Genomic DNA, 26432 nt, shown 5'->3' on the forward strand with positions numbered 1-26432 from the left:
CCCCTCGCGGAGCTCCAACCAGAGATGTCCAACCCCGGGGGTGTGACAAGGGAGTGGGGATGCTGTGAAACCCTCTTCTCTGATTGGCTCTCTGGAAGCCAGCCGCTGCCACGAGGGAAAGAAGCTTCAGTTTGTCGCATGCGCAGTGAGTAAACATGAGCCTCTGGTAGATGAGGGAAACTGCGATCAGAGTACGGCGCGTGCGCAGATCAGGGATCGCGATTGCGAGTCCTCTGCTGCGGCGATTCGGAGTCCTCTAGAACGTTGAGGGCACTAGTCGGGTCCTGAGACCAGGTAAGCGTCTGCGGAGAAGTCAGGTAACCCTACGGCTGCCGACGACTGTCAAGGGCTCCGGAGAGAGGACTGGGAGCCGGGACGCCTGGGGTTTTCCCGTCTTGCGACCCGGAGTGGCGCAGCCAGTTTACCTGAGGCCGCGCTGGCGGTGGGGTGGGGCCGGCCCTGACACCCTAGCTCAGTTTTCTCGAGACCTGGTTTACGCTAGGTGCTGTGGGTCGGCCCTGGGGCTGTTCAAGCACTTAGGGCAGGGGAGAGGAGAGACTACCGTCCTGGAAAAAACGGTTCCACGGAGGCCCAAGGCAAAACGGAAGGATCCTCATGTACTTAGCTGAGTGGAGCTGTGAGCACGCATCAGGTGCTGTTTCAGGCCTGGCACGTAGTAGGGGTCAGCACTTCCCTCGCTAAGCTTCTGCGGAGATATTTGTTTTTTTAAATAGACGTTGGGGGGAGGGTGTCTCACCATGTTGCCCAGTCTGGTCTTGAACTCCTGGCCTCAAGCAATCCTCCTTCCTCTGCCTCCCAAAGTGCTGGGATCACAGGCGCCAGCCACCCTGCCCTACTTTTGAAGGACCTAAGGGAACCCGCTCTCATTCCCGTGGGTCCCCAGCCCATTTCATGCGCACTGTGCAGGCGACATTCTTCAGCCTAGTTAACCTTTAAGGTCCTTCCAGCTCCTCGATTTCCCTCCAGGAGTTCTGGCTCATAGTAAAGGGACTTCCCTGGCACTATCACTTAGGCCTCCACGACCCAGGAGATGGATTTGCCCTTGGAATGACAGATTTGCCAGGAGGCCTTCCATCTCATTTGAGCTTCCTAAGTAAACCTACCAATTTTTATTTTTTACTTTTTTTTATTTTTTGGGGGGGGGGGGGGAGGGACAGGGTCTCAGTCTGTCACCCAGGCTGGAGGGCAATGGCGTGATCTTGGCTCACTTTAACCTCTGCCTCCCGGGTTCAAGCGATTCTTCTGCTTCAGCCTCCGGAGTAGCTGGGAATACCGGTGCCCGCCACCACATCCAGCTAATTTTTTGTATTTTTAGTAGAGACGGGGTTTTGCCGTATTGGCCAGGCTGGTCTCGAACACCTGACCTCAGGTCATCCTCCTGCCTCGGCCACCCAAAGTGCTGGGATTACAGGCATGAGGCACCACGCCTGGCAATTTTTAAAGGGTAAATTTGATATTATCCTGTTTTTCGTGATTTTTTAAATTATATTACATAATTCCAAAATATATTTTATGTTTAAACCAGGACTTGCTTCATTGAAGATGGTTTTATCTTTCAGTGCGAGCCTGCTGGGAAGTCAGGCTATATTTTTGGCATCACAGTGATCTCCTTAGTACCTGATTTCATAGACCAGAATTATGACCCCATCAAATAACATGTTTTCAGTAATGTCATGGCTTATCAAGTACTTCTTAAATTGGACCATACCAAGTAAAATAATTTACAAGCCACTGTTCTAGATGCCTTTTCACCCTAAGCTCTAAAACAAAGGCCCATGAAATAATCAGATCCCAGACTGGGTTTGTGTCATAAGATCACGGCGTATGTGGTATGTCATTCTGAAGTTCCTCAGCCTTGTAGTTGAGAGATCTGACATGCTCCCATTTAGTGAGCACTAAGTACTTTACATTTATGGCAACATGTATGATTTTGTTCTCACTCTAGGTAGTAGTATCTCCATTTTACAGATGAGGAAATAGAGCCAAAGTTGCCCAGTAAGTAAATTGTGGCATTGAGACATTGAATGCAGGTCTATTGGCCACAGAGCTCGCACTCCTCGGCAGTAAGACCTTTTTGGGACAAAAGAAAAAATGAGAGGAGTCGTCAAATACAGAATGTGAGTTACCTTTTTTTTTTTGGTGAGACGATGTCTCGTTCTCTCGCCCAGGCTGGAGTCCAGTGACGCACTCTCCGCTCACTGCAAGCTCCACCCCCCAGGTTCACGTCATTCTCCTGCCTCAGCCTCCCTAGTAGCTGAGACTACAGGCGCCCACCACCACGCCCGGTTATTTATTTATTTATTTATTTTGTATTTTTAGTAGAGACAGGGTTTCACCATGTTAGCTAGGATGGTCTCGATCTCCTGACCTCGTGATCCGCTCGCCTCGGCCTCCCAAAGTGCTGGGATTACAGGCGTGAGCCACCGCGCCCAGCCTAGTAGTGAGTTATCTTAATTGTTCACAGTCACAGATCAAGCTTCTTGTTCTACTCTTTCCCTCTTCTCTACTGTACTTGACTAGTCTTTTTAAAAAGAGAAAGTTGGCCGGGCGTCATGGCTCATGCTTATACTCCCAGCACTTTGGGAGGCCGAGGCAGGCAGATCACTTGAGGTCAGGAGTTGGAGACCAGCCTGGCCAACATGGTGAAATCCTGTCTCTACTAAAAATACAAAAATTAGCTGGGCGTGGTGGCTGGTGCCTATAATCCCAGCTACTTGGGAGGCTGAGACAGGAGAATCGCTGGAACCCGGGAGGCAAAGGTTGTAGTGACCCAGGATCGTGCCACTGCACTCCAACCTGGGCAACAGAGTGAGACTCTGCCTCAAAAAAATAAATAAATAAAATTTAAAACAGAAAAAGTTAAGGAAAAGGAGCTAACATTGCCTAAGGAACTGGAAAAAGATCTGGAGATACTACGAAAGGTAACGAAACAAGGTGTAGAAAGGATAATTTAGTTTCAAAAATTGAAAACCTAATGGTCTTCCAAGATAGGTCTTCCTGAGATAATCAGGAAATGTGCATCTCTTATTTTCTTTATTTGTATTAAATACAATAATGTATCTGAAAGTGCTTTGCAGCTGGACGTGGTGGCTCACACCTGTAATCCCATCACTTTGGGAGGCTAAGGCAGGAGGATTGCTTGAGCCCATGAGTTCGAGACCTGCCTGGGCAACATGGCAAGACCCCATCTCTACAGAAAATTAAAAACTAGCCAGGTATGGTGGTACACACCTGTGGCCTCAGCTACTGGGGAGGCTGAGGCGAAGAAGCTTGCTTGAGCCCAGGAGGACAAGGCTGCACTGAGCCATTTTTACTCCACTGCACTCCACTTAGGTGACAGAGGGAGACCCTGTCTCAAAAAAAATAAAAAATAGAAGAAGAAAGTGCTTTGGTTTCGGTATCTTTAAGTCCTAAACAAACACAAGGCATCATTAATAGAAATACAGGCTTTGAGACTTTTAGAAGAAAATATACAGTGGTGGTGTTGTTGCTTTTTCAATGTGTTTCTGTTTTAATAGTATAGTTGATAAATTATAAAGTTCCTGTCAGATGCCATAAATAGAACAGATATGAGGCTGGGCGCAGTTGCTCACACTTCCAGCACTTTGGGAGGCTGAGGCAGGCAGATCACGTGAGTTCAGGAGTTCAACACCAGCCTAGGCAACACGGTGAATCCCCATCTCTACTAAAAATACAAAAAATTAGCCAAGCATGGCAGCGTGTGCCTGTAGTCCCAACTACTTGGGAGGCTGAGGCAGGAGAATTGCTTGAATCTGGAAGGTGGAGGTTTCAGTGAACCAAGATTGTGCCACTGCACTCCAGGCTGGGCAACAGAGCGAGACTCTGGCTAAAAAAAAAAAAAATAGAAGAAATACGATACACACAAATAGGACAGGTGTAATTATGTGGATTCAAAGTTTTCTGCTTAAAAAAAAAAATAAACAGGGCCAGGCACTGTGGCTCACGCCTGTAATCCCAGCACTACCGGAGGCCAAGGCAGGCACCTCACCTGACATCAGGAGTTTGAGACCAGCCTGGCCAACTTGGTGAAACCCCGTCTGTACTAAAAATACAAAATTAGCTGGGCGTGATTGCAGGTGCCTGTAATCCCAGATACTCAGGAGGCTGAGACAGGAGAATCACTTGAACCCGGGAGGCAGAGGTTGCAGTGAGCCAAGATCACGCCATTGCACTCTAGCCTGGGTGACGAGCGAAACTCCAGCTCAAAAATAAAATAAAAATGAACAAGATACTGGGATTATGTGAAGGGAATGTTTTCCTCTTTGTTAGCTAGCTCTTGCATTCTGCAGCATTAAGCATTCAAGCATTAAGCCTGTTAAATTTAGGCCAGACCTAGTCTCCTTTTCCTCCCGTCCCCCAAAATCAAAGACAACAGCTCTGCATTTCCTGCTCACTCTATTATGTTTTCCTTGTTTGAGAAGTAACTATCTGCACTTACTGTGAGTGAAGGGCGCTTTACCTTCAGTGTAAAACCCCAACTCTAGGAAATGGCATGGTCTGTTTCAAACCTGACCAGCAGTACTCACTAGTTCTATTTGAGAGGTTTCAGCCCTTAAGGATCTCAGGCACCTACAGCAGGAGGATGAGCTAACAGGAGGATGTGAAAGACAGAGAAAGGCTACTTTCTTTTTAACTATCATTTTACAGAGAGCACCAAAACACTTTTTTTTGAGATGGAGTCTCACTCTGTCACCCAGGGTGGAGTGCAGTGACCTCAGCCCACTGCAACCTCCGCCTCCAGGGTTCAATCCATTATTCTGCCGCAGCCTCCCGAGTAGCTGGGACTACAGGTGTGCACCACCACGCCTGGCTAATTTTTTGTATTTTAATAGAGGGGGTTTCACTGTGTTGCCCAGGCTAGTCTGGAACTCCTGAGCTCAGGCAGTCTACCCTCCTCAGCCTCCCAAAGTGTTAGGATTACAGGCATGAGCCACCACACCCAGCCCCAAAACACGTTTTTGAAACATGAATTATCATTAAGCGTTTCTCAGAAAATCATTTTCCCCTCACTTAGCTTCTGGCACCACCTGCTGGCTGTTTTGTCTTTTCAAAGCGGCAACATTGCACGTTGGTCTGTTTAAGCTCAATGTTGTTTGGCCCTTAACTGTTAATTAGGTCATTGTTATGAGACCTACAGTTTCATCTCCTTCTTAAGGAAGAAACAAGATGGAATAAGCAGGTAATCAGCCCTCCTGAATTCTTGTCTCAGTTTCTTAAATGTTATATAAATAAGAAACAGGCTGGGCATGGTGGCTCACGACTGTAATCCCAGCACTTTGTGAGACCGAGGCAAGCAGATTGCTTGAGCTCAGGAGTTTGAGACCAGCCTGGGCAACATGATGAAACCCCATCTCTACTTTTTTAGAAAAGAAAAAGAAAAGCTTTTAAAAGTGTCTGTCCTAGCAATCAGAAGAACTTGCTGATTCCTGTGTTCTGGAACAATGCTTGTCAAATTTTATGTGCCTCTGCATCACCTGAGGATCTTGTTAAGCAGGTTCTCATTTGGTAGGTTAGAGCAGGGCCTGAAATCTTCATTCCTGACCATCCTCCACGTGGTGCTTTTGCCCCTACTCTGTGGACGACACTTAGGGTAGCAAGATTCTAGAGCTACATTGTCCCATAAAGTAGCCACCAGCACATGTGGCTAGTGAGCACATGTGGTCCAAACTGAGATGTTCTGTAAGTATGACTATACCCTAGATTTTGAAGCCTTCATATTTAGGGGGAAAAAAGAATATCTCAATTTAAAAATATTAGCTGGGTGCAGTGGCTCACGCCTGTAATCCCAACACTTTGGAAGACTGAGGTAGGCAGATCGCTTGAGCTTGAGTTCCAGACCAGCCACAGCAACATGGTGAAACCTCGTCTCTACAAAAAATCGAAAAATTAGCCAGCCATGGTGGTACATGCCTGTAGTTCCAGCTACTCAGGAGGCTGAGGTGAGAGGATGGCTAGAGCCTGGAAGGCATAGATTGCAGTGAGCTGAGATGGCACCACTATACTCCAGCCTGGATGATGGAGCCAGACCTTGTCTCAAAATAATAATAAAATATTGATCACTTGTTGAAATAATGTTTTTGATATATTGGGTTAAATAAAATATAAATTTCATCACTTTCTTATTTCTAATGTAACTGCTAGAAAATTTAGAATTTCACATGTGGGTAGCATTAGTTTTGTTTTTTGTTTTTTGGTTTTTTTTTTGGAGACAGAGTCTTACTCTGTCACTAGGCTAGAGTGCAATGGCGTGATCTCAGCTCACCGCAACCTCCGCCTCCGAAGATCAAGAGATTCTCCTGCCTCAGCCTCCCGAGTAGCTGGGACTACAACTACATGCCACCACACCCAGCTAATTTTTTGTGTTTTTGGTAGAGACGGGGTTTCACCGTGTTAGCCAAGATGGTCTCTATCTCCTGACCTCATGATCCGCCCACCTCTGCCTCCCAAAGTGCTGGGATTACAGGCATGCGCTACCACGCCCAGGCCAGTAGCATTAGTTTCTATTGGACAACACTGTTCTAGAACATTAACACAATAGAGTTGACATTTTTGATGTTTTTTTTCCCCCATATGACCCAGTTTCCCAATCTCCTTGTTTCCATGTCACCATCTCTGCTAGCTCAAATCAGTATTTGTTTAATCCTTTTCTTGGGATGATTTCCTTGCCCTCCCATAACACTCCTTTACACCTTTTCAGCCTTCACCATTGCCATCATGATCCCAGGACTCTCATCAAGCAGTGGACAGTCATATGTGCCAGAATACAGGCAGTACCCTTGTGTAAAGCACTTAGCCTTGCCACGGGGTGTGGGGCCTGGACAGCCTCATCTGTGAGCTGGTTAGAAATGCAGAGCCTCACTGGGCACGGTGGCTCACGTCTGTAATCCTAGCACTTTGGGAGGCTGAGGCTTGTGAATCACCTGAGGTCAGGAGTTTGAGACCACACTGACCAACATGGTGAAACCCCATCTCTATTAAAAATACAAAAAAAAAAAAAAAAAAGCTGGACGTGGTGGTGGGCAACTGAAGCGCAGCTACTTGGGATGCTGAGGCAGAAGAATTGCTAGAACCCAGGAGGCAGAGGTTGCAGTGAGCCGAGATCGTGCCATTGCGCTCTAGCCTTGGAGACAGAGCAAGACTCTGTCTCAAAAAAAAAAAAAAAAAAATGCAGAGCTTCAGCTGTGCACAGTGGCTCATGCCTGTAATCCTAGCACTTTGGGAGGCCGAGGCAGGTGGATCCCCTGAGGTGAGGAGTTTGAGACCAGCCTGGCCAACATGGCAAATCCCTGTCTCTACTAAAAATACAAAAATTAGCCGGGCATGGTAGCGCAGCTACTCGAGAGGCTAAGGCAGGAGAATTGCTTGAACCCAGGAGGCAGAGGTTGCAGTGAGCTGAGATCACGTCAGTGCACTCCAGTCAGGGCGACAGAGTGAGACTCCGTCTAAAAAAAAAAAAATGAAATCCAGAGCCTCAGGTCTCGTCCCAGACCTAATGAACCAGCATCACAAGTCACAAGACTCCCAGGTGATTTGTATGCACATTAAAGTTTGCATTGTGAGACTGGCTGGTGAGCACTTTAACAATCTTCCTAAAGCACCCTGTTTCAGTTAGTCTCCGCACCTGTTCCTTCTGTTTTAATGAAGTTTCTGCAAGGTTGATATACCATGAAAGTAGTAGCTAAGGTAAACTAGTGCTTTACCTTCCAAAAAAAAAAAAAAACAAACAGTGAATTTTAGATAAATGGCGTCCAGAAGGCAGGTCCAGAGATTGACATCTCATGCTTTCCTGAAAATAGATTAAATATCCTTTATTTTATTGACTTTTTTTTTTTTTTTTTTTTTTTTGAGACAAAGTCTTGCTCTGCAGCCCAGGCTGGAGTGCAGTGGCGTGATCTTGGCTCACCACAACCTCTGCCTCCCGAGTTCAAGCAGTTCTCCTGCCTCAGCTCAGCACACCACAGCACCCAGTTTATTTTTTGTATTTTTAGTAGAGATGGGATTTTACTATGTTGGCCAGACTGGTCTTGAACTCCTGACCTCAGGTAATCTGCCCACCTTGGCCTCCCAAAGTGCTAGGATTACAGGCATGAGCCACGGTGCCCAGCCTCAAATATCCTTTATCCTTTTCAGAGACACGAAACGAAAGGCATTACCATACTCTTTACTTCTCTCCAAAGTGAGAGCTGTTGATGACACAGCATCACCTCCTACATCTAGGCTTTTATTTTTGTGGGGGTTTTTTTTGTTTTTTTTTTTTTAAATAAAAGATATGGAGTCTCACTATGTTGCCCAAGCTGATCATGAACTCCCAGCTTCATGGGATCATCCCACCTCAGCCTCCCAATATGCTGGGATCAGGCGTAAGCCACCATACCCAGCATTATTTTATTATTATTATTATTATTTTTAGTGTATTTTTTATTTTACTGTTTTTGTTTGTTTTTGAGACGGAGTTTCGCTCCTTCAGTCTTTGCCCAGGCTGGAGTGCAATGGTGCAATCTCGGCTCACTACAACGTCTGCCTCCCGGGTTCAAGCAGTTCTCCTGCCTCAGTCCTCCCAAGTAGCTGGGACTACAGGTGCCCACTACCACCCCAGCTAATTTTTTGTATTTTTAGTAGAGACGGGGTTTCACCATGTTGGCCAGGGTGGTCTCGAACTCCTGACCTCAGGTGATCCACCTGCTTTGGCCTCCCAAAGTGCTGGGATTACAAGGCACGAACCACCATGCCTGGCCTATTTTGTTTTTTAGAGATGAGGTCTCCCCGTGTTGCACAGGCTGGAGACAACTTCTGGGCTCAAGCAGTCCTCCCACCTCAGCCTCCCAAGTAGCTGGGACTGTAAGCTATTATCTTCTCGTTTTCATCTGTAATTGTTTGCTCCAGCCACAGGCCTTGTTGTAGAGTTGAACATGCCATCCCTGCAGATAGTCTGTCTTGGTTTGAGTTGAATGTAGAAGCTGGAGGAGGGGTGTGCTGACCACATCCAGTCATGAAGAAGGCCACTCAGTAGCGCATAGGTTTCAAATCCTGACAGCAAGCTCTCCAGGAGGATGAGGGACATAGAAAGTTTGAGAACCACTGCTCTGTAGTATGTTATCCATCCTCAAATATGGCACATATCCTGTTTGTGCACGTCTTCATTTCACTTTTATGCTACAGACTCTTTAGGCTCCCTGAAGCCCATGCCTGACACTCAATAGATGTTTAAAATATTCTTGCACAAATTAATGTTCCCTTGTAAATTCCTTAGACCTGTTATCTCTGAACTTAACCAAGTTGGAAGGGATTCAGGCAACAAAAGGAGCTTTTACCTTAACTGTGATCAGCCATTTAGTGCAGAAGCCATCATCAAAGGAAAAGTAGAGCCTAGGGAGTCAGGGTAGAGCGCCAGCCCTACACTGAAGCTCACATTTGAAGAAAGGAACTGGGGCAGAGCTGTCATGACTGCTGGTTTCCTCTTACTAGCACTTCTCTGTACCATTTTCCTTTTTCTCTTTTTTCATGTCACAATGAACTATAATTTGAGCTGCTTTTATTGTTCCCTAAAGACTTTGGATTACTCTGTATCACAAAAACTGAAATCCAATTCGTATTTTTTTGACCTTTGGGGAAGTGGAACCATGGGTGTGTTTGTCATTTTTAGCAGTTATTGGAGTAGGGCCAAAGCTCCAGGAGATACTAAAAGTGTCTAGAATTGTCTGATTGGCTATTGGAATCAACTGTTAGACAAAGCAGCCAGTAACTGAACACCGGGGACCTTCTTGAACTCCAGTTGGGTGGGAGACCTTCCAGTGTGTCTGGCAGCTCTGAACTAGGACAGAAAGGTAGAGATTCAAACAGTGGACTGGTGACAAAGCAGCTGATAAAAGCACTCTCCTTTCCATTCTTTGTCTGGGAGTCTCGCCTTGCCTTGGAATCACTTCCTCTCTTTTTCACTGCACTGGTATGTGCCAGTACTGTCCTGCCTGGTCAGATTTACCAGCTAGCGGATGAGAGAAATGCGGGGCTCATGTTCCATAATGAATTGAATCCGGGACTACAGGCTGCTTGATACACAAATGAATTTTGTTTTGTGGATTGAAAACAGGAATAAGGAAAGATAAGTTTTGGACATTGACTTAGTCTACTCAGTTGTTCGTAGGTAAGGCAATTCTTTGTCGTAGAGAGTTCAGAGAAAGTGCCTGGGTTTATCATTTATCTTTTTCTAAGGTATTTGATTTTATACACATTTCATACACATTAAACAAAACCAGTTTTTAAAGCACCACTTTCCTTGGCACACTCCATTTCAAAGTATATCCCTTCACAGTCATGGAGCACCTTGCCAATATCATCTTTTAAAACAAATTTTTTTTTTTGGCTAGGCGCGGTGGCTCATGCCTGTAATCCCAGCACTTTGGGAGGCCGAGGCTGGCGGATCACGAGGACAGGAGATCAACACCATCCTAGCTAACACGGTGAAACCCCATCTCTACTAAAAAAAAAAAAAAAAATACAAAAAATTAGCCTGGCATGGTGGTGTTCACCTGTAGGCCCAGCTACTCGGGAGGCTGAGACAGGAGAATGGTGTGAACCCGGGAGGCGGAGGTTGCAGTGAGCTGAGATCGTGCCACTGCACTCCAGCCCGGTGACAGAGCAAGACTCCATCTCAAAAAGCTTTTTTTGCTTTTTTTGTGTGTTTTTTTTGTTGTTGTTGGTTTTGAGACAGAGTCTCGCTCTGTCACCCAGGCTGTAGTGCGGTGGCGTGATCTCGACTCACTGCAACCACTGCTTCCTAGGTTCAAGCAATTCTCCTGCCTCAGCCTCCTGAGTAGCTGGAAGGCGTGCGCTGCCACACCTGGCTAATTTTTTGTATTTTAGTAGAGACAGGGTTTCACTGAGTTGCCCAGGCTGATCACAAACTCCTGAGCTCAGGCAATCTGCCTGCCTCAGCTTCCCAAAGTGCTGGGATTACAGGCGTGAGCCACCATGCCTGGCTTGTTTTGTTTTTGAGACAGGGTCTCACTCTGTCATTCAGGCTGAATGCAATGGCATTATCATGGCTCACTGCAGCCTCAACCTCCCTCCCACTACTTGGGACTACAGGCTCAAACCACCACACCCAGCTAATTTTTTTATTTTTTGTAGAGGCGGGGTCTCACTATGTTGCCCGGGCTGTGCTTTTCTTTTTTTACACTACACAGATGTAGGCAGTACCATCTTAATTATCACTCGCTGGGACTGACAACACATTGACTTAGATCATAATGCTAGTCATGGAACTAAAAACCAGCATTGGCATTATATTTATTTCCCATAGAAATAGCAGAAGTAGGCCGGGCGCAGTGGCTCCCATCTGTAATCGCAGCACTTTGGGAGGCCAAGGCGGGCAGATCATGAGGTCAAGAGATCAAGACCACCCTGGCCAACATGGTGAAACCCCATCTCTACTAAAAATACAAAAATGATCTGGGTGTGGTGGCTTGTGCCTGTAGTCCCAGGTACTCAGGAGGCTGAGGCAGGAGAATCGCTTGAACCTGGGAGGTGGAGGTTGCAGTGAGCCGAGATCACGCCACTGTACTCCAGCCTGGCGACAGAGCAAGACTCCATCTCAAAATAAAAAATAAAAAAGAAATAGCAGAAGTAGAGATGAAGGATATCATACTGTCATTCTAAAGGTGTGACCAGTGTCATGTCAGTATCACTGTACTGGTTACTAACCCAGAATCTTACATGTAAAGTAACAGGAAATGCACATATTTACAAGAAAGCAACGCCTGATCCCGTGTCTCCACCCCACTTCCTCCTCAGTGGGTATCTATCTGGATCTCACAGTGGGCTCCGGAGACAGCAGCAGGCTCAGGGAAGTTGACCGAGGAAGAGGTGGACGGGCTAGGAGCAAACCTGTGGAGTAATCTGCTGGATGTCCCATTACCTTAGAAGCTGGCTCCCACCTAGATTAGACGCCAGTTGCAATGACTACAGTTCATGAAGTTTCAAATAGTAAAAGAAGCTATTTAGAGCCTTATATGAGGCAGTTGTTTAATAAGAACAGCACAGGCCAGGTGGGGTGTGGCTCACTCCTGTAATCCCAGCACTTCGGGAGGCCAAGGCGGGTGGATCACCTCAGGTCGGGAGTTCAAGACCAGTCTGACCAACATGGAGAAACCCTGTCTCTACTAAAAATACAAAATTAGCCAGGTGTGGTGGCACATGCCTGTAGTCTCAGCTACTCGGGAGGCTGAGGCAGGAGAATCACTTGAACCCAGGAGGCGGAGGTTGCGGTGAGCCAAGATCGCGCCATCGCACTCCAGGCTGGGCAGCAAGAGCGAAACTCCATCTCAAAAAAAAAAAAAAAAAAGCAGCACATCTGTATTTAGTGCCTACGTAATCTTCAATAAAGATGCTCTAACCAAGTGGTACTTTTGCAGTTCCCATAATCTGCCTGGGTGACAGAGATTTTACTACAGATCAGTCTCAGGCCTTGAAAGGAATCAACAAAGCCCTTTCTAGATTTTTTTTTTTTTTTGGAGATGGAGTCTCCCTCTGTTACCCAGGCTGGAGTGCAATGGTGCAATCTCAGCTCACTGCAACCTCCGCTTCACGGATTCAAGCGATTCTCCTGCGTCAGCCTCCCAAGTAGCTGGGATTACAGGTACGTGCCACCACACCCAGCTAATTTTTGTATTTTTAGTAGAGATAGGGTTTCACCATGTTAGGCTGGTCTCGAACTCCTGACCTTGTGATCCGCCCATCTCGGCCTCCCAAAGTGCTGGGATTACAGGTATGAGCCACCGTGTCTGGCCTCATTGTATCATTTTTATGCCTTTGCTTCCTCACAGCTTAGCTCCCACATATCAGCGGGGACATACAGTGTTTGGTTTTCCATTCCTGAATTACTTTACTTAGAATAATAGTCTCCAGTCTCATGCAGGTCACTGCAAATGCTGTTAATTCATTCCTTTTTATGGCTGTGTAGTATTCAATTGTATATAATACCAGTTTCTTTATCTACTTGTTGATTGATGGGCATTTGGGTTGGTTCCACGATTTTGCAATTGTGAATTGTGCTGCAATTTTTCAAATAATGATTTCTTTTCCTCTGTGTAGATACCCGGGATTGATGGATCAAATGGTAGTTCTCCTTTTGGTTCTTTAAGGAATCTCCACACTGTTTTCCATAGTGACTGTACTAGTTTACATTCCCACCAGCAGTGTAGAAGTGTTCCCTGTTCACCTCATCCACGCCAACATCTACTGTTTTTTGATTTTTTGATTATGGCAGTTCTTGCAGGAGTAAGGTGGTATTGCATTGTGGTTTTGACTTGCATTTCCCTGATCATTAGTGATGTTAAGCATTTTTTCATATGTTTGTTGACCATTTGTATATCTTCTTTTGAGAATTGTCTGTTCGTATCCTTAGCCGAATTTGTGATGGGAATTTTTTCTTTTTTTTTTTTTTTTTGAGACAGAGTCTCACTTTGTTGCCCAGGCCGGAGTGCAGTGGCACGATCTCGGCTCACTGCAAGCTCTGCCTCCCAGGTTCACACCATTCTCCTGCCTCAGCCTGCCAAGTAGCTGGGACTACAGGTGCCCGCCACTACGCCCAGCTAATTTTTTTGTATTTTCAGTAGAGACGGGGTTTCACTGTGTTAGCCAGGATGGTCTCGATCTCTTGACCTCGTGATCCGCCCACCTCGACCTCCCAAAGTGCTGGGATCACAGACGTGAGCCACCATACCCAGCCGGAATTGTTTTTTTCTTACTGAGTTCGTTATAGATTCTGGGTATTAGTCCTTTGTCAGATGTATAGATTGTGAAGATTTTATCCCACTCTTTGGGTTATCTGTTTACTCTGCCTTTTATTTTGCCATGCAAAAAGCTCTTTAGTTTAATTAGGTCTCAGCTATTTATCTTTGTTTTTATGTTTTTATTGCATTTGCTTTTGGGTTCTTGGTCATGAAATCTTTTCCTGAGCCATTATCTAGAAGGGTTTTTCCAACGTTCTAGAATTTTTATAATTTCAGGTCTTAGGTTTAAGTCCTTAATTCATCTTGAGTTGGTGTTTTGTGTTTTGTTTGTTTGTTTTTTTGTTTTTTTGGGATGGAGTCTTGCTCTGTCACCCAGGCTGGAGTGCAGTGGTGCGATCTCAGCTCACTGCAAGCTCTGCCTCCTGGGGTCACACCATTCTCCTGCCTCAGCCTCCCGAGTAGCTGGGACTACAGGTGCCTGCCACCACGCCCGGCTAATTTTTTTATTTTTCTTTTTACTTTTTGTATTTTTAGTAGAGATGGGGTTTCACCATGTTAACCAGGATGGTCTCGATCTCCTGACTTCGTGATCCACCCACCTTGGCCTCCCAAAGTGTTGGGATTACAGGCATGAGCCACTGCGCCTGGCCAAGTTGATTTTTATATAAGGTGAGAGATCAGGATCCAGTTTCATTCCTCTACAGGTGGCTAGCCAGTTATCCCAGCATTTGTTGAAAAGGGTGTCCTTTCTGCACCTTATGTTTTTGTTTGGTTTGTTGAAGATCAATTGGCTGTAAGTATTTCGGTTTATTTCTGGATTTTCTATTCTGTTCCATTGGTCTATGTGCCTATTTTTATACCAGTACCATGCTGTTTTGGTGACTATGGCCTTATAGTATAGTTTGAAATCAGGTAATGTGATACCTCCAGATTTGTACTTTCTGCTTAGTCTTGCCTTGGCTATGTGGGCTGTTTTTTGGTTCCATATAAATTTTAGAATTTTTTTTTTCTAATTCTGTGAAGAATGATGGTGGTGGTATTTTGATGGGGATTGTGTTGAATTTGTAGATTGCTTTTGGCAGTATGGTCATTTTCACAATACTGATTCCACCCATCCATGAGCATGGGATGTGTTTCCATTTGTTTGTGTTGTCTATGATTCCTTTCCTCAGTTTTGTAGTTTTCCTTGTAGAGGTCTTTCGACTCCTTTGTTAGGTATATTCCTAAGTTTTTGTTTTGTTTTGTTTTGTTTGTTTGTTTGTTGCAGCTATTGTAAAAGGGGTTGAGTTCTTGTTCTTGATTTGATTCTCCGCTTGGTCGCTGTTGGTGTATAGAAAAGCTACTGGTTTGTGTACGTTAATCTTGTATCCAGAAACTTTGCTGAATTCTTTTATCAGTTCTAGGAGCTTTCTGGAGGAGTCCTTAGGGTTTTCAAGGTAAACGATCATATCATTAGCAAACAGTGACAGTTTGACTTCCTCTTTGTGGATGTGGATGCCCTTTCTTTCTTTCTCTTGTATGATTGCTGTAGCTAGGACTTCCATACTGTATTGAAGAGAAGTGATGAGAGTGGGAATCCTTGTCTTGTTCCAATTCTCAGGGGGAACAGTTTCAACTTTTCCCCGTTGAGTATTATGTTGGCTGTGGGTTTGTCATAGATGGGTTATTTTGCTTGTTTTGTTTTATTTTGTTTTGTTTGAGATGGAGTCTCGCTGTCACCCAGGCTGGAGTGCAGTGGGGCGATCTCAGCTCACTGCAATCTCCACCTCCCGGGTTCAAGGGGTTCTCCTGCCTCAGCCTCCCGAGTAGCTGGGATTACAGGCATGCGCCACCACACCCAGCTAATTTTGTATTTTCAGTAGAGACGGGGTTTCACCTTGTTGGTCAGGCTGGTCTCGAACTCCCGACCTCAGGTGATCCACCCACCTCAGCCTCCCAAAGTGCTGAGCCACTGCACCCAGCCTCAATTTGAAACATTTTTTAATTTCCATCTTGATTTCGTTTTTGACCTAATGCTCATTCAGGAGCAGGTTATTTGATTTACATGTATTTGCATTTTTTGTTTGTGGGGTTTTTTTTTGGTGCTTTGTTTGTTTTGAAATGGAGTTTTGCTCTTGTCGCCCTTGCTGGAGTGCAATGGCACAATCTCGGCTCACTGCAACCTCCGCCTCCCAGGTTCAAGCAATTCTGCCTCAGTCTCCCAAGTAGCTGGGATTACAGGTGCCTGCCACTACACCCAGCTAATTTATTTGCATGGTTTTGAAGGTTCCTTTTGAAGTTGATTTCCAGTTTTATTCCACTGTGCTCTTAGAGAGTGCTTGATATAATTTCAATTTTGTTAAATTTATTGAGGCTCATTTTACGGCCTGTCATATGATCTGTCTTGGAGAAAGTTCCGTGTACTGTTGAATAAAATGCATATTCTGCGGTTGTTGGATGAAATGTTCTATATATATCTATTAAGTCCGTTTGTTCCAGGGTATAGTTTAAATCCATTCTTTGTTGACTTTTCATTTTGATGACCTGTCTAGTGCTGTCAGTGGAGTATTGAAGTCCCGCACTATTATTGTGCTGCTGTCTATCTCATTTCTTAGGTCTGTTAGTAATTGTTTTATAAATTTGGGAGCTCCAGTGTTAGGTTCATATATGTTTAGGATTGTGATATTTTCCTGTGACAAGGCCTTATTACCATTATATATCTAATGTCCCTCTTTGTCTCTTAACTGCTGTTGCTTTAAAGTTTGTTTTGTCTGATATAAGAATAGCTACCCCTGCTTGTTTTTGGTGTCTATTTGCATGAAATGCCTTTTTCCACCCCTTTAAGTTTATGTGAGTCCTTATGTGTTAGGTGAGTCTTCTGAGGGCAGCAGATGGTTGGTGAGTTCTTATCCATTCTGCAGTTCTGTATCTTTTAAGTGCAGTGTTTAGGCCATTCACATTCAATGTCAGTATTGAAATGTGAGGTACCATTGCATTCATCGTGCTCTTTGTTGCCTGTGTACTTTAGGGGTTTTTTGGTTTTTTGGTTTTGCTTTTTAACTTGTATTTTTGTTTTATAGGTCCTGTGTGATTTATGCTTTAAAGAGATTCTGTTTTGATGTGTTTCCAGGATTTGTTTCAAGATTTAGAGCTCCTTTTAGCAGTTCTTGTAGTGGTGGCTTGGTAATGGCGAATTCTCTCAGCATTTGTTTGTCTGAAAATGACTATCTTTTCTTCATAAGTGATACTTACTTTTTCACTGGATACAAAATTCTTGGCTGATAGTTGTTTTGTTTGAGGAGGCTGAACATAGGGCCCCAATCCCTTCTAGCTTGTAGGGTTTCTCCTGAGAAGTCTGCTGTTAATCTGATAAGTTTTTCTTTATAGGTTACCTGGTGCTTCTGCCTCACAGGTCTTAAAAATCTTTCCTTCATTTTAACTTTGGATAACCTGATGACAATGTGCCTAGGTGAAGATCTTTTTGCGATGAATTTCCCAGGTGTCCTTTGTGCTTCTTGTATTTGGCTGTCTAGGTCTCTAGTGAGGCCGGGGAAGTTTTCCTCGATTATTCCCCCAAATATGTTTTCCAAGCTTTTAGAATTCTCTTCTTCCTCAGGAACACCAATTATTCTTAGGTTTGGTCGTTTAACATAATCCCAGACTTCTTAGAGGCTTTGTTCATATTTTCTTACCCTTTTTTCTTTGTCTTTGTTGGATTGGGTTAATTTGAAGACCTTGTCTTCGAGCTCTGAATTTCTTTCTTCTACTTGTTGAATTCTATTGCTGAGACTTTCCAGAGCATTTCGCATTTCTAAAGGTGTGTCCAAAGTTTCCTGAATTTTTTATTGTTTTTTCTTTATCTATTTCCCTGAATGATTTATCCCTTCACTTCTTGTATCATTTTTTGGATTTGCTTACATTGGGCTTCACCTTTCTCTGGTCCTTCCCTGATTAATAACTAACCTCCTGAATTCTTTTTCAGGTAAATCAGGGATTTCTTCTTGGTTTGGATCCATTGCTGGTGAACTAGTGCATTTTTGGGGGAGTGTTGAAGAGTCTTGTTTTGTCATATTACGGATGTTTGTTTCTGGATCCTTCTCATTTGGGTAAGCTCTGTCAGAGGGAAGGTCTAGGGCTGAAGGCTGTTCCGATTCTTTTGTCCCATGGGGTGTTCTCTTCGTGTAGTACTCTGTCCCTTTTCCTATGGATGTGGCTTCCTATGAGCCAATTTACTTGCAGTGATTGTTGTCTCTCTTCTGGGTCTAGCCACCCAGCGAGTCTTCCCAGTTCTGGGCTGGTACTGGAGGTTATCTGCAGAGTCCGGTGATGTGAACCGTCTATGGGTCTCTCATCCATGGATACCAGTGCCTGTTCGGTGGAGGTGGCCGAGGGTACAATGGACTCCATGAAGGTCCTTAGCTTTAGTGGTTTAATGGTCTATTTTTTTTCTGGTTGGCCTCCTGCCAGGAGGTGGTGCTTTTCAGAAAGCATCAGCTGTGTTAGGGGAGGAACCAGCAGTGGACAGAGCCCTAGAACTCCCAAGATTATTTGCCCTTTGTCTTCCTGCCAGGGTGGATAGGGAAGGACAATCAGGTGGGGGTGGAGCTAGGCATGTCTGAGCTCAGACTCTCCTAGGGCAGGTCTTGCTGAGGCTGCTGTAGGGAATGGGGGTGAGATTCCCAGGTCACTGGAGTTCTGTACCTAGTAGAGTTGTGGCTGCCTCTGCTGAGTCATGCAGGTTGTCAGGGGGAAGTGGAGGAAAGCCAGCAGTCACAGGCCTTACCCAGCTCCCACACAAACCGAAGGGCCGGTCTTACTCCCACCGTGTCCCCCAACAACTGCCCTGAGTCTGTTTCCAGGCAGAGGGTGAGACTGGCCTGAAAATTTGCCCGAGGCTGTTCGCCTCCCAGCTGCAAAAGAAAAGGGCTACAGTTCTTGCCCCACCTGTGAAGTCTGCATGCCGGATTCGTGCCCTTCCCTGAGTTCTGGCCAGGAGCCTTCTTGCCCTGTTTAAATTATTAGAGTTCGACTAGAAATTTTGAATTCCTTCTCCCTGTGGAGTTTTACCCCCTGCTCCTCTGGCCAACCTCCCTCTGGATCCCTGTGGTGTCAGGCAGGAATGGGCTGCCTGGGGACCCAGCAAGCTCCCACTGCCTTTCTGCTGCTTCCTCTTCCCCTGTATTTCGCTTGCCTGAGTCTGACTTAGCTCCAGGTAAAGTCAGAAATTTCTTCTGCAAACAGACCTTCAGCCTCTCCAGTGCGGGGGTGTGTTTTGGAGAGGAGGGTCTCCCTTTCCCACTTCCACAGTTGGGGCACTCACAGTATTTGGGGGTCTCCCAGGCCCTGCAGGAGCAATCTGCTTCCTTCACAGGGTCTGTGAGCCCTCTCAGGATTGCTGGCTTGTTCTTGCAGTTGATCTGGAGCTAAAATTCACAGTGTAAGCCTCTGCATGCTGCTCTGTCTGAAGCTGCAATCTAGTCCTGCCTCCTGTTTGCCATGATCCCAGGAGCTCCCCTGCAAATAAATTATGATCGCAAGGTCCCAACATAGGCTGTTTGCAAGCTGAGGAGCAAGGAGAGCCAGTCCGAGTCCCAAAACTGAAGAACGTGGAGTCCGATGTTCGAGGGCAGGGAGCATCCAGCATGGGAGAAAGATGTAGGTGGGGAGTCTAGGCCCATCTCATCTGTCTTTTAATATCTTTTCTTTTTTTTTTTTTTTTTTTTTGAGACGGAGTCTCACTGTGTTGCCCAGGCGGGAGTGCAGTGGCCGGATCTCAGCTCACTGCAAGCTCCGCCTCCCGGGTTTACGCCATTCTCCTGCCTCAGCCTCCCGAGTAGCTGGGACTACAGGCGCCCGCTGCCTCGCCCGGCTAGTTTTTTGTATTTTTTAGTAGAGACGGGGTTTCACCGTGTTAGCCAGGATGGTCTCGATCTCCTGACCTCGTGATCCGCCCGTCTCGGCCTCCCAAAGTGCTGGGATTACAGGCTTGAGCCACCACGCCCGGCCTAATATCTTTTCTAACTAACCTGTAAGCTCCATGAAGACAGTCTAGCTCTTTTTCATCTCATGTCCCTCACTATACCTAACGAGGACCTTATTAAAAGTGAGTTGACTGGCTGGGTGCAGTGGCTCACGCCTGTAATCCCAGCATTTTGGGAGGCTGAGGCAGGTGAATTACTTGACCTTAGGGAGTTCAAGACCAGCCTGGGCAACATGGCGAAACCCCATCTCTACAAAAAATAATTACCCAGCTGTGGTGGGGTGTGCCTGTAGTCTCACGTACTATGGAGCCTGAGATGAGAGAATCACCTGACCCTGGGGAGGTCAAGGCTGCAGAAAGCTGTGATCACGCCACTGCAGTACAACCTGGGCGACAGAGTGGGACTCTGTCTCAAAAAAAAAAAAAATTAATTGACTTGGTAGTTCCAACAATGAGTACCAGTTGGACCACATTATTGGCAGTGTGTCCGGGGGAACAGATGTTCACATTCAAATCCGTGAAACTGGAAACAAAAAACAACAATCATGACATTGATTGATAGTGATGTTTACTATGTCAGACTGTTTAAGCTCAGCTATAAAATAGACTCTCAGCCAGGGTTGGGGGTGGCTCATGCTTGTAATCCCAGCACTTTGGGAGGCCAAGGTGGGCAGATCACCTGAGGTCAGGAATTCGAGACCAGCCTGGCCAACATGGTGAATGAATCCCCACCTCTACTAAAAATACAAAAATTAGCCAGGCATGGTGGCATGCACCTGTAATCCCAGCTACTCGGGAGGCTGAGGCAGGAGAATCACTTGAACCTGGGAGGCGGAGGTTGCATTGAGCCAAGATCATGCCATCACACTCCAGCCTGGGCAACAGAGCAAGATTCCATCTCAAAAAATAAAATAGACTCTCATACTGTCATCTTTACATTTTGATTTCAGAGATTCTCAAACATTTAAATACTGGCACTTGACCCAGATGCTAATTCTTGCTTGATGCACTATTTATCTGTATCAAATTATAGTCCCGTTCCTTTGAATTTCTTTTTTTTTTTTTTTTTTTTTGAGACAGTGTCTCGCTCTGTTGCCCAGGCTGGAGTGCAGTGGCTCTGCCTCAGCCTCCCGAGCAGCTGGGATTACAGGTACCCACCACCAAGCCTGGCTAATTTTTGTACTTTTAGTAGAGATAGAGTGTCACCATCTTGGCCAAGCTGGTCTTAAACTCCTGACCTTGTGATCCACCTGCCTCAGCCTCCCAAAGTGCTTGGATTACAGGCGTGAGCCACCACGCCCGGCCTGAATTTCACACTCAAAACCTCTCCTTCCTGAGAAAACAGCACCCCTGGGTGCTTAGAAGATATTTTTGGTCTATTGCAAGAAAATATGTATTAGCTGGCAGGGCATGTCCTGGTAACATGGCAGACAGTGCAAGGGTGAGGAGAGGGGTGTCTTGCTAAATAATGTGTCTCCACCCATTTCCTAAATTCCCTTGGTAACAGATGGGTCATCATTTGAATTGCTTTATAAAAAGCTGTCTTCAAATCTGAAGCACAATCTTGAGGGCAGATGCCTCTTTCTGAAAGCTCTCCTCCTTATTCATCTAACCCAGGTCCTCAGCCAGCAGAGCCATGTTCCTCAAGAGCACCACGGGTTTATTTCATTTTCCTACATCACTGACCCGAATATGCCGGGCGCCATGGGGACTCCGGCTTTGGGAGAAGCTGACGTTGTTATCCCCAGGAATAGCTGTCACTCTGGTCCAGATGGCAGGCAAGAAGGACTACCCTGCACTGCTTTCCTTGGATGAGAATGAGCTCGAAGAGCAGTTTGTGAAAGGACACGGTCCAGGGGGCCAGGCAACTAACAAAACCAGCAACTGTGTGGTGCTGAAGCACATCCCCTCGGGCATCGTTGTAAAGGTAGACAACAGAAGGCCGCTGAGGGGAGAGACCCCGCCCAAGGGTCTCACAGCCTCCAGAGATTTCTCCCAAGTCTGAATGGGATCAGCTGAAGGGCATTCTCTTTCTGGCTCGGGCCACCCTCTACCAGCCAGGCAGTAGAGGGCACTGCAGATCTCGTCCCATCCCTGAGCCATTCCTCCCTAAGGCAGAACCACCTACAACAGCCTGGGAAGCCTGCTTCCAGGATCTTTTGGAGCCAGGGTATGGCTGCCATCCTTGAATTTGGCAGGCAGCACTGGTGCTTGGCTGCTGCGCCGGAAGCAACATCTTGACAAAGCTAAGCAGTGGCTGATAAAGGCAGGCGCCCGGGCAGCATGGTTCTTTCAAATCCATTCCCACTTCAGGAAGGCTGCCGAGATCCCCAGCATCGCTGTGGGCTCCAAGTCCCTGAGGAGGCAGCAGGCAGGCCTGGGTTGTCGGCTAGGGGTCCCAGCCCTTAGCTGTCCTGGCTGGTTAACATTAGCGTGGCCACGTCCTCCATGCCTCTCTGTCCCCTTTGGTAAATGTCGGTGATACCTCCCCTTCTGGACAGAGAGGACTGAGGGTGAGATCATGGAGGCCAGGCATTTTCCAACCTCAGAAGAAAAAATGCTGTGCACAGCTGCCTATGGGAGTCTTCCTTCTTTACATAAAAAAACAAGTCTCGGCTGGGCGCGGTGGCTCACGCCTGTAATCCCAGCACTTTGGGAGGCCGAGGCGGGCGGATCACGAGGTCAGGAGATCGAGACCATCCTGGCTGACATGGTGAAACCCCGTCTCTACTAAAAATGCAAAAAATTAGCCGGGCGAGGCGGCGGGCGCCTGTAGTTCCAGCTACTCGGGAGGCTGAGGCAGGAGAATGGCGTGAACCCGGGAGGCGGAGCTTGCAGTGAGCCGAGATCGCGCCACTGCACTCCAGTCTGGGCGACTAAGCGAGACTCTGTCTCAAAAAAAAAAAAAACAAGTCTCGGGCCAGGCACGGTGGCTTCACACCTATAAACCCAGCACTTTGAGAGGCCGAGGTGGGTGGATTACCTGAGGTCAGGAGTTCAAGACCAGTCTGGTCAACATGGCAAAACCCCATCTCTACTAAAAATACAAAAATTAGCCGGGCGTGGTGGCGCGTGCCTGTAATCCCAGCTACTCAGGAGGCTGATGCAGGAGAATCGCTTGAACCCTGGAGGCAGACATTGCAGTGAGCCGAGATCACGCTACTGCACACCAGCCTGGGCAACAGACAAGATTCCCTCTTTAAAAAAAAAAAGACAAGCCTGATCAGAGGGGCTCCCAGTCCATCTGCCTCATGGACTGGAAGCAGCACAGAAAAGAGATAGCCAAGGCAAGTGTTTCATGTATAATGATACTGGCAGCAGATACTTACAGACCATGGAAACGTGTGGGAGGAACTGTTCTAAGCAGCATTAACTCTGCAGTCCCCATAACTCCATGTTCATTATTTCCATCACAGTACAGGTGTGGAATCTGGGACACAGAGAGGCTAAGTGACCTGCCCAAGGTCCTGCCACTTAGTAGTTCAAACCATACCCCAAGTCCATGTACCTAACAGCTGCACTTCACAGCTAGGTTTTTGAGCCACGAGCATATCATGTAAAACCTCAATCACTTTTCCTCCTTGAAAAGTGTCATTCATGAGTAACAAAATTCTGAAACATGAGAGTTAATTTTTGTTTAACCTATTTTACGTAACTCATTCCAAACTTGCTTTCAGTATTATTCTTTCACCGTAATTTCATAATTTTTTTTTTTTTTTAAGAGACAGGGTCTTGCTTTGTCAGCCAGGCTGGAGTACAGTGGTACAATCATGGCTCAGTATAGCCTCAGACACCTGGGCTCGAGCAATCCTCCCGCCTCAGCCTCCTGAGTAGCTGGGACTGAAGGCATGCACCACCACACTCAATGTTTTTTGTTTTGTTTTTTTTGAGACAGTCTTGCTTTATTGCCCAGTCTGGAGTACAGTGGCGCAATCTCAGCTCACTGCAACCTCCGCCTCCTGGGTTCAAGCAATTCTCCTGCCTCAACCTCCCGAGTAGCTGGGATTACAGGTGCCCATCACCACGCCCAGCTAATTTTTTTGTATTTTTACTAGAGACGGGGTTTCACCATGTTGGCCAGGCTGGTTTCGAACTCCTGACCTCAAGTGATCTGCCCATCTTGGCCTCCCAGAGTGTTAGGATTACAGGCATGAGCCACCGTGTCCGGTCACCCAATTTTTACATTTTTGGTGGAGATGGGGGGTCTTGCTATGTTGCCCATGCTGGTCTCAAACTACAGCCCTCAAGTGATCCTCCCATTTCAGCCCCCAAAGCATTGGGATTATAGGTGTGAGCCACTATGCCTGGCTTGGGATGTATCTTTTATCAAACAGCTTTGCAAGGCACTCACCTGTAATAACTAAGGCATTACATAGTGAATGAGTTATGGTTGACTAATAATAAAGATGCTATTTTCTTCCTTCAGACAGAACTTTATGCTTATGAATGGTGCACACAAAGTGGTTGTTCACTGGCCACAAGCTAGATACATAGTTGATATTTTTATAATTATTTTGGGACTGTAAGTTATTTGAAGGCCACTGTTGCTTCTAAACAAAATAGCACTCCTAAGATTAAAACAATCACAGTGAAAGCCACATAATACAGCAAGGGTGTGAGACATGGGGCAGAGGCAGGAAAGGGGCTGGTCTTCACTGCTACTGACTCATGGGGACTCCTGATAAGGGGCTTTGCCTTCCAGGTTTGTCCCTCTCTATAAAGCGAACAGGTTGTCGTGACCAGCCTGACCAACATGGTGAAACCTCATCTCTACTAAAAATACAAAAATTAACTGGGCATGGTGGCATGCGCCTGTAATCCCAGCTACTTGAGAGACTGAGGCAAGAGAATCGCTTGGACCCAGGAGGCGGAGGTTGCAGTGAGCCAAGATCACTCCATTGCACTCTAGCCTGGGTGACAAGAACGAAACTCTGTCTCAAATAAATAAATAAATAAGCGAACAGGTTGAATTTAATGACTTCTGAGGTCCTGTCTGTTTTGTAACATCCTGTGGTTTTCACATTATAAAATATTATCTCTTACAGTGCCATCAGACAAGATCAGTTGATCAGAACAGAAAGCTAGCTCGGAAAATCCTACAAGAGAAAGTAGATGTTTTCTACAATGGTGAAAACAGTCCTGTTCACAAAGAAAAACAAGAAGCAGCGAAGAAAAAACAAGAAAGGAAAAAAAGAGCAAAGGAGACCCTGGAAAAAAAGAAGCTACTGAAAGAACTGTGGGAGTCAAGTAAAAAGGTCCACTGAGAAAAGAATTACAGATTCCAACTGACAGAATCTGCCAGAAGCTCCCAGGGAATAAGGGCGGTGAGTTCCATCACCAGCATTATTACAGTGCTTCAAAAGAAATATTTTTGATGAACTTAAAAGACAACAAAGTTATTTAAATGGTGCACTAAACTATAGTGAACAGAGACATGCACGACTCAAGAATAAAACTCGGCGGGCACGGTGGACAGTGCCTCACACCTGTAATCCCAGCACTTCGGGAGGCCGAGGCAGGCAGATCACCTGAGGTCAGCAGTTTGAGAACAGCCTGGCCAACATGGTGAAACCCCGTCTCTACTAAAAATACAAAAACTTAGCCAGGCATGGTGGTGGGTGCCTGTAATCCCAGCTACTTGGGAGACTGAGGCAGGAGAATTGCTTGAACCTGGGAGGCGGAGGTTGCAGTGAGCTGAGATTGCGCCACTGCACTCCAGCCTGGGCAACACCTGGGTGACAGAGCAAGACTCCGTCTCAAAAAAAGTAAATAAATAAAACTAGGTTGAGCACAATGACACACGCCTGTAATCCCAGCACTTTGGGAGGCTAAGGCAGGAAGATCACCTGAGCCCAGGAGCTCAAGATTGCACTGAGCTATCAACACCACTGCACTCCACCTGTCCACTTGTTCTTGTGTGACAGAACAAGACCCTGTCTCTTAAAAAATAAGATAAAACCATAAAGAAACACAGAGTCAGTACTCTACAAGGATAATGGCTACTTCTAGAGGGAAGAAAGTTGTTGTCACTGTGATGAGGCACTTGGAGGGGCTCTGGGATGCGTGACAAAGTTCTATTTCTTCACCTGGGTGGTAGTTAGAAGGGTGTACCCCTATTTCAAGTTGTACCTTTGTGTGATTGTATCTGTTTTGTAATAATAAATTTTTTTTTAAATTAGTAAAGTCAGTTTTTATGGAGAACTGGAGAATTGAGTCAAACATTAATAGCATTTGGTGGCAACTTCTCATCTGCTGGGAAGCTGCTGCCCAGTGACACTTAAACATCAGTTATCCCGATGTCAGCTCAAGACAGTAAAAGAGAAAACAAGGGCCGGGCGCAGTGGCTCATGCCTGTAATCCCAGCACTTTGGGAGGCCGAGGCGGGGTGGATCACGAGGTCTGGAGTTCGAGACCAGCCTGACCAACATGGTGAAACCCTGTCTCTACTAAAAATACAAAAATTAGCCAGGCATGGTGGCACGTGCCTGTAATCCCAGCTACTCGGGAGGCTGAGGCAGGAGAATTGCTTGAATCCGGGAGGCGGAGGTTGCAGTGAGCTGAGATTGCGCCACTGCACTCCAGCGTGAGTGACAGAGCAAGATTCTTGTTTCAAAAAAAAAAAAAGAAAACAAGATGGTTGGAAGAGTTAAAGGCTCCGTTCCTTGTCCATCTGCTCCATTAGCTTCTAGGCTGCATGATGC

General features: G+C 46.2%; 1 protein-coding gene across 5 annotated transcripts; it reads left to right on the forward strand.

Annotated features, from left to right (window-relative positions):
* The first annotated feature begins 16 nt into the window (after positions 1 to 16).
* Positions 17 to 25909, forward strand: C9H12orf65 (chromosome 9 C12orf65 homolog). 5 transcript variants are annotated; one of them, XM_017946299.3, is made up of 4 exons: positions 155 to 294; positions 17734 to 17857; positions 21349 to 21658; positions 24777 to 25909. In XM_017946299.3, the coding sequence occupies exons 2-4, from the start codon at positions 17829 to 17831 to the stop codon at positions 24993 to 24995; spliced, it is 558 nt and encodes a 185-aa protein (XP_017801788.1). In that variant the 5' UTR covers positions 155 to 294; positions 17734 to 17828; the 3' UTR covers positions 24996 to 25909. The 5 variants fall into 5 exon arrangements, with proteins under 5 accessions (XP_003907380.1, XP_009180210.1, XP_017801788.1 ...); XM_003907331.5 differs by lacking the exon at positions 17734 to 17857 and having other exon boundaries at positions 17 to 294; XM_009181946.4 differs by lacking the exons at positions 155 to 294; positions 17734 to 17857 and adding an exon at positions 17 to 145.
* The last annotated feature ends 523 nt before the right edge of the window (positions 25910 to 26432 follow it).

The sequence above is a fragment of the Papio anubis genome, chromosome 9, assembly GCF_008728515.1.
Source record: "Papio anubis isolate 15944 chromosome 9, Panubis1.0, whole genome shotgun sequence".
NCBI lineage: Eukaryota > Metazoa > Chordata > Mammalia > Primates > Cercopithecidae > Papio > Papio anubis.

What these genes read in the sequence shown, in the direction of transcription:
- C9H12orf65 (XM_017946299.3), top strand. Translation starts at nt 17,829, where the DNA reads ATGTTTGTTTCTGGATCCTTCTCATTTGG. An exon ending in TCTGGATCCTTCTCATTTGG is followed by an intron (nt 17,858 to 21,348) that starts GTAAGCTCTGTC and finishes CATCTAACCCAG; the next exon opens with GTCCTCAGCCAGCAGAGCCA. An exon ending in CCTCGGGCATCGTTGTAAAG is followed by an intron (nt 21,659 to 24,776) that starts GTAGACAACAGA and finishes TATCTCTTACAG; the next exon opens with TGCCATCAGACAAGATCAGT.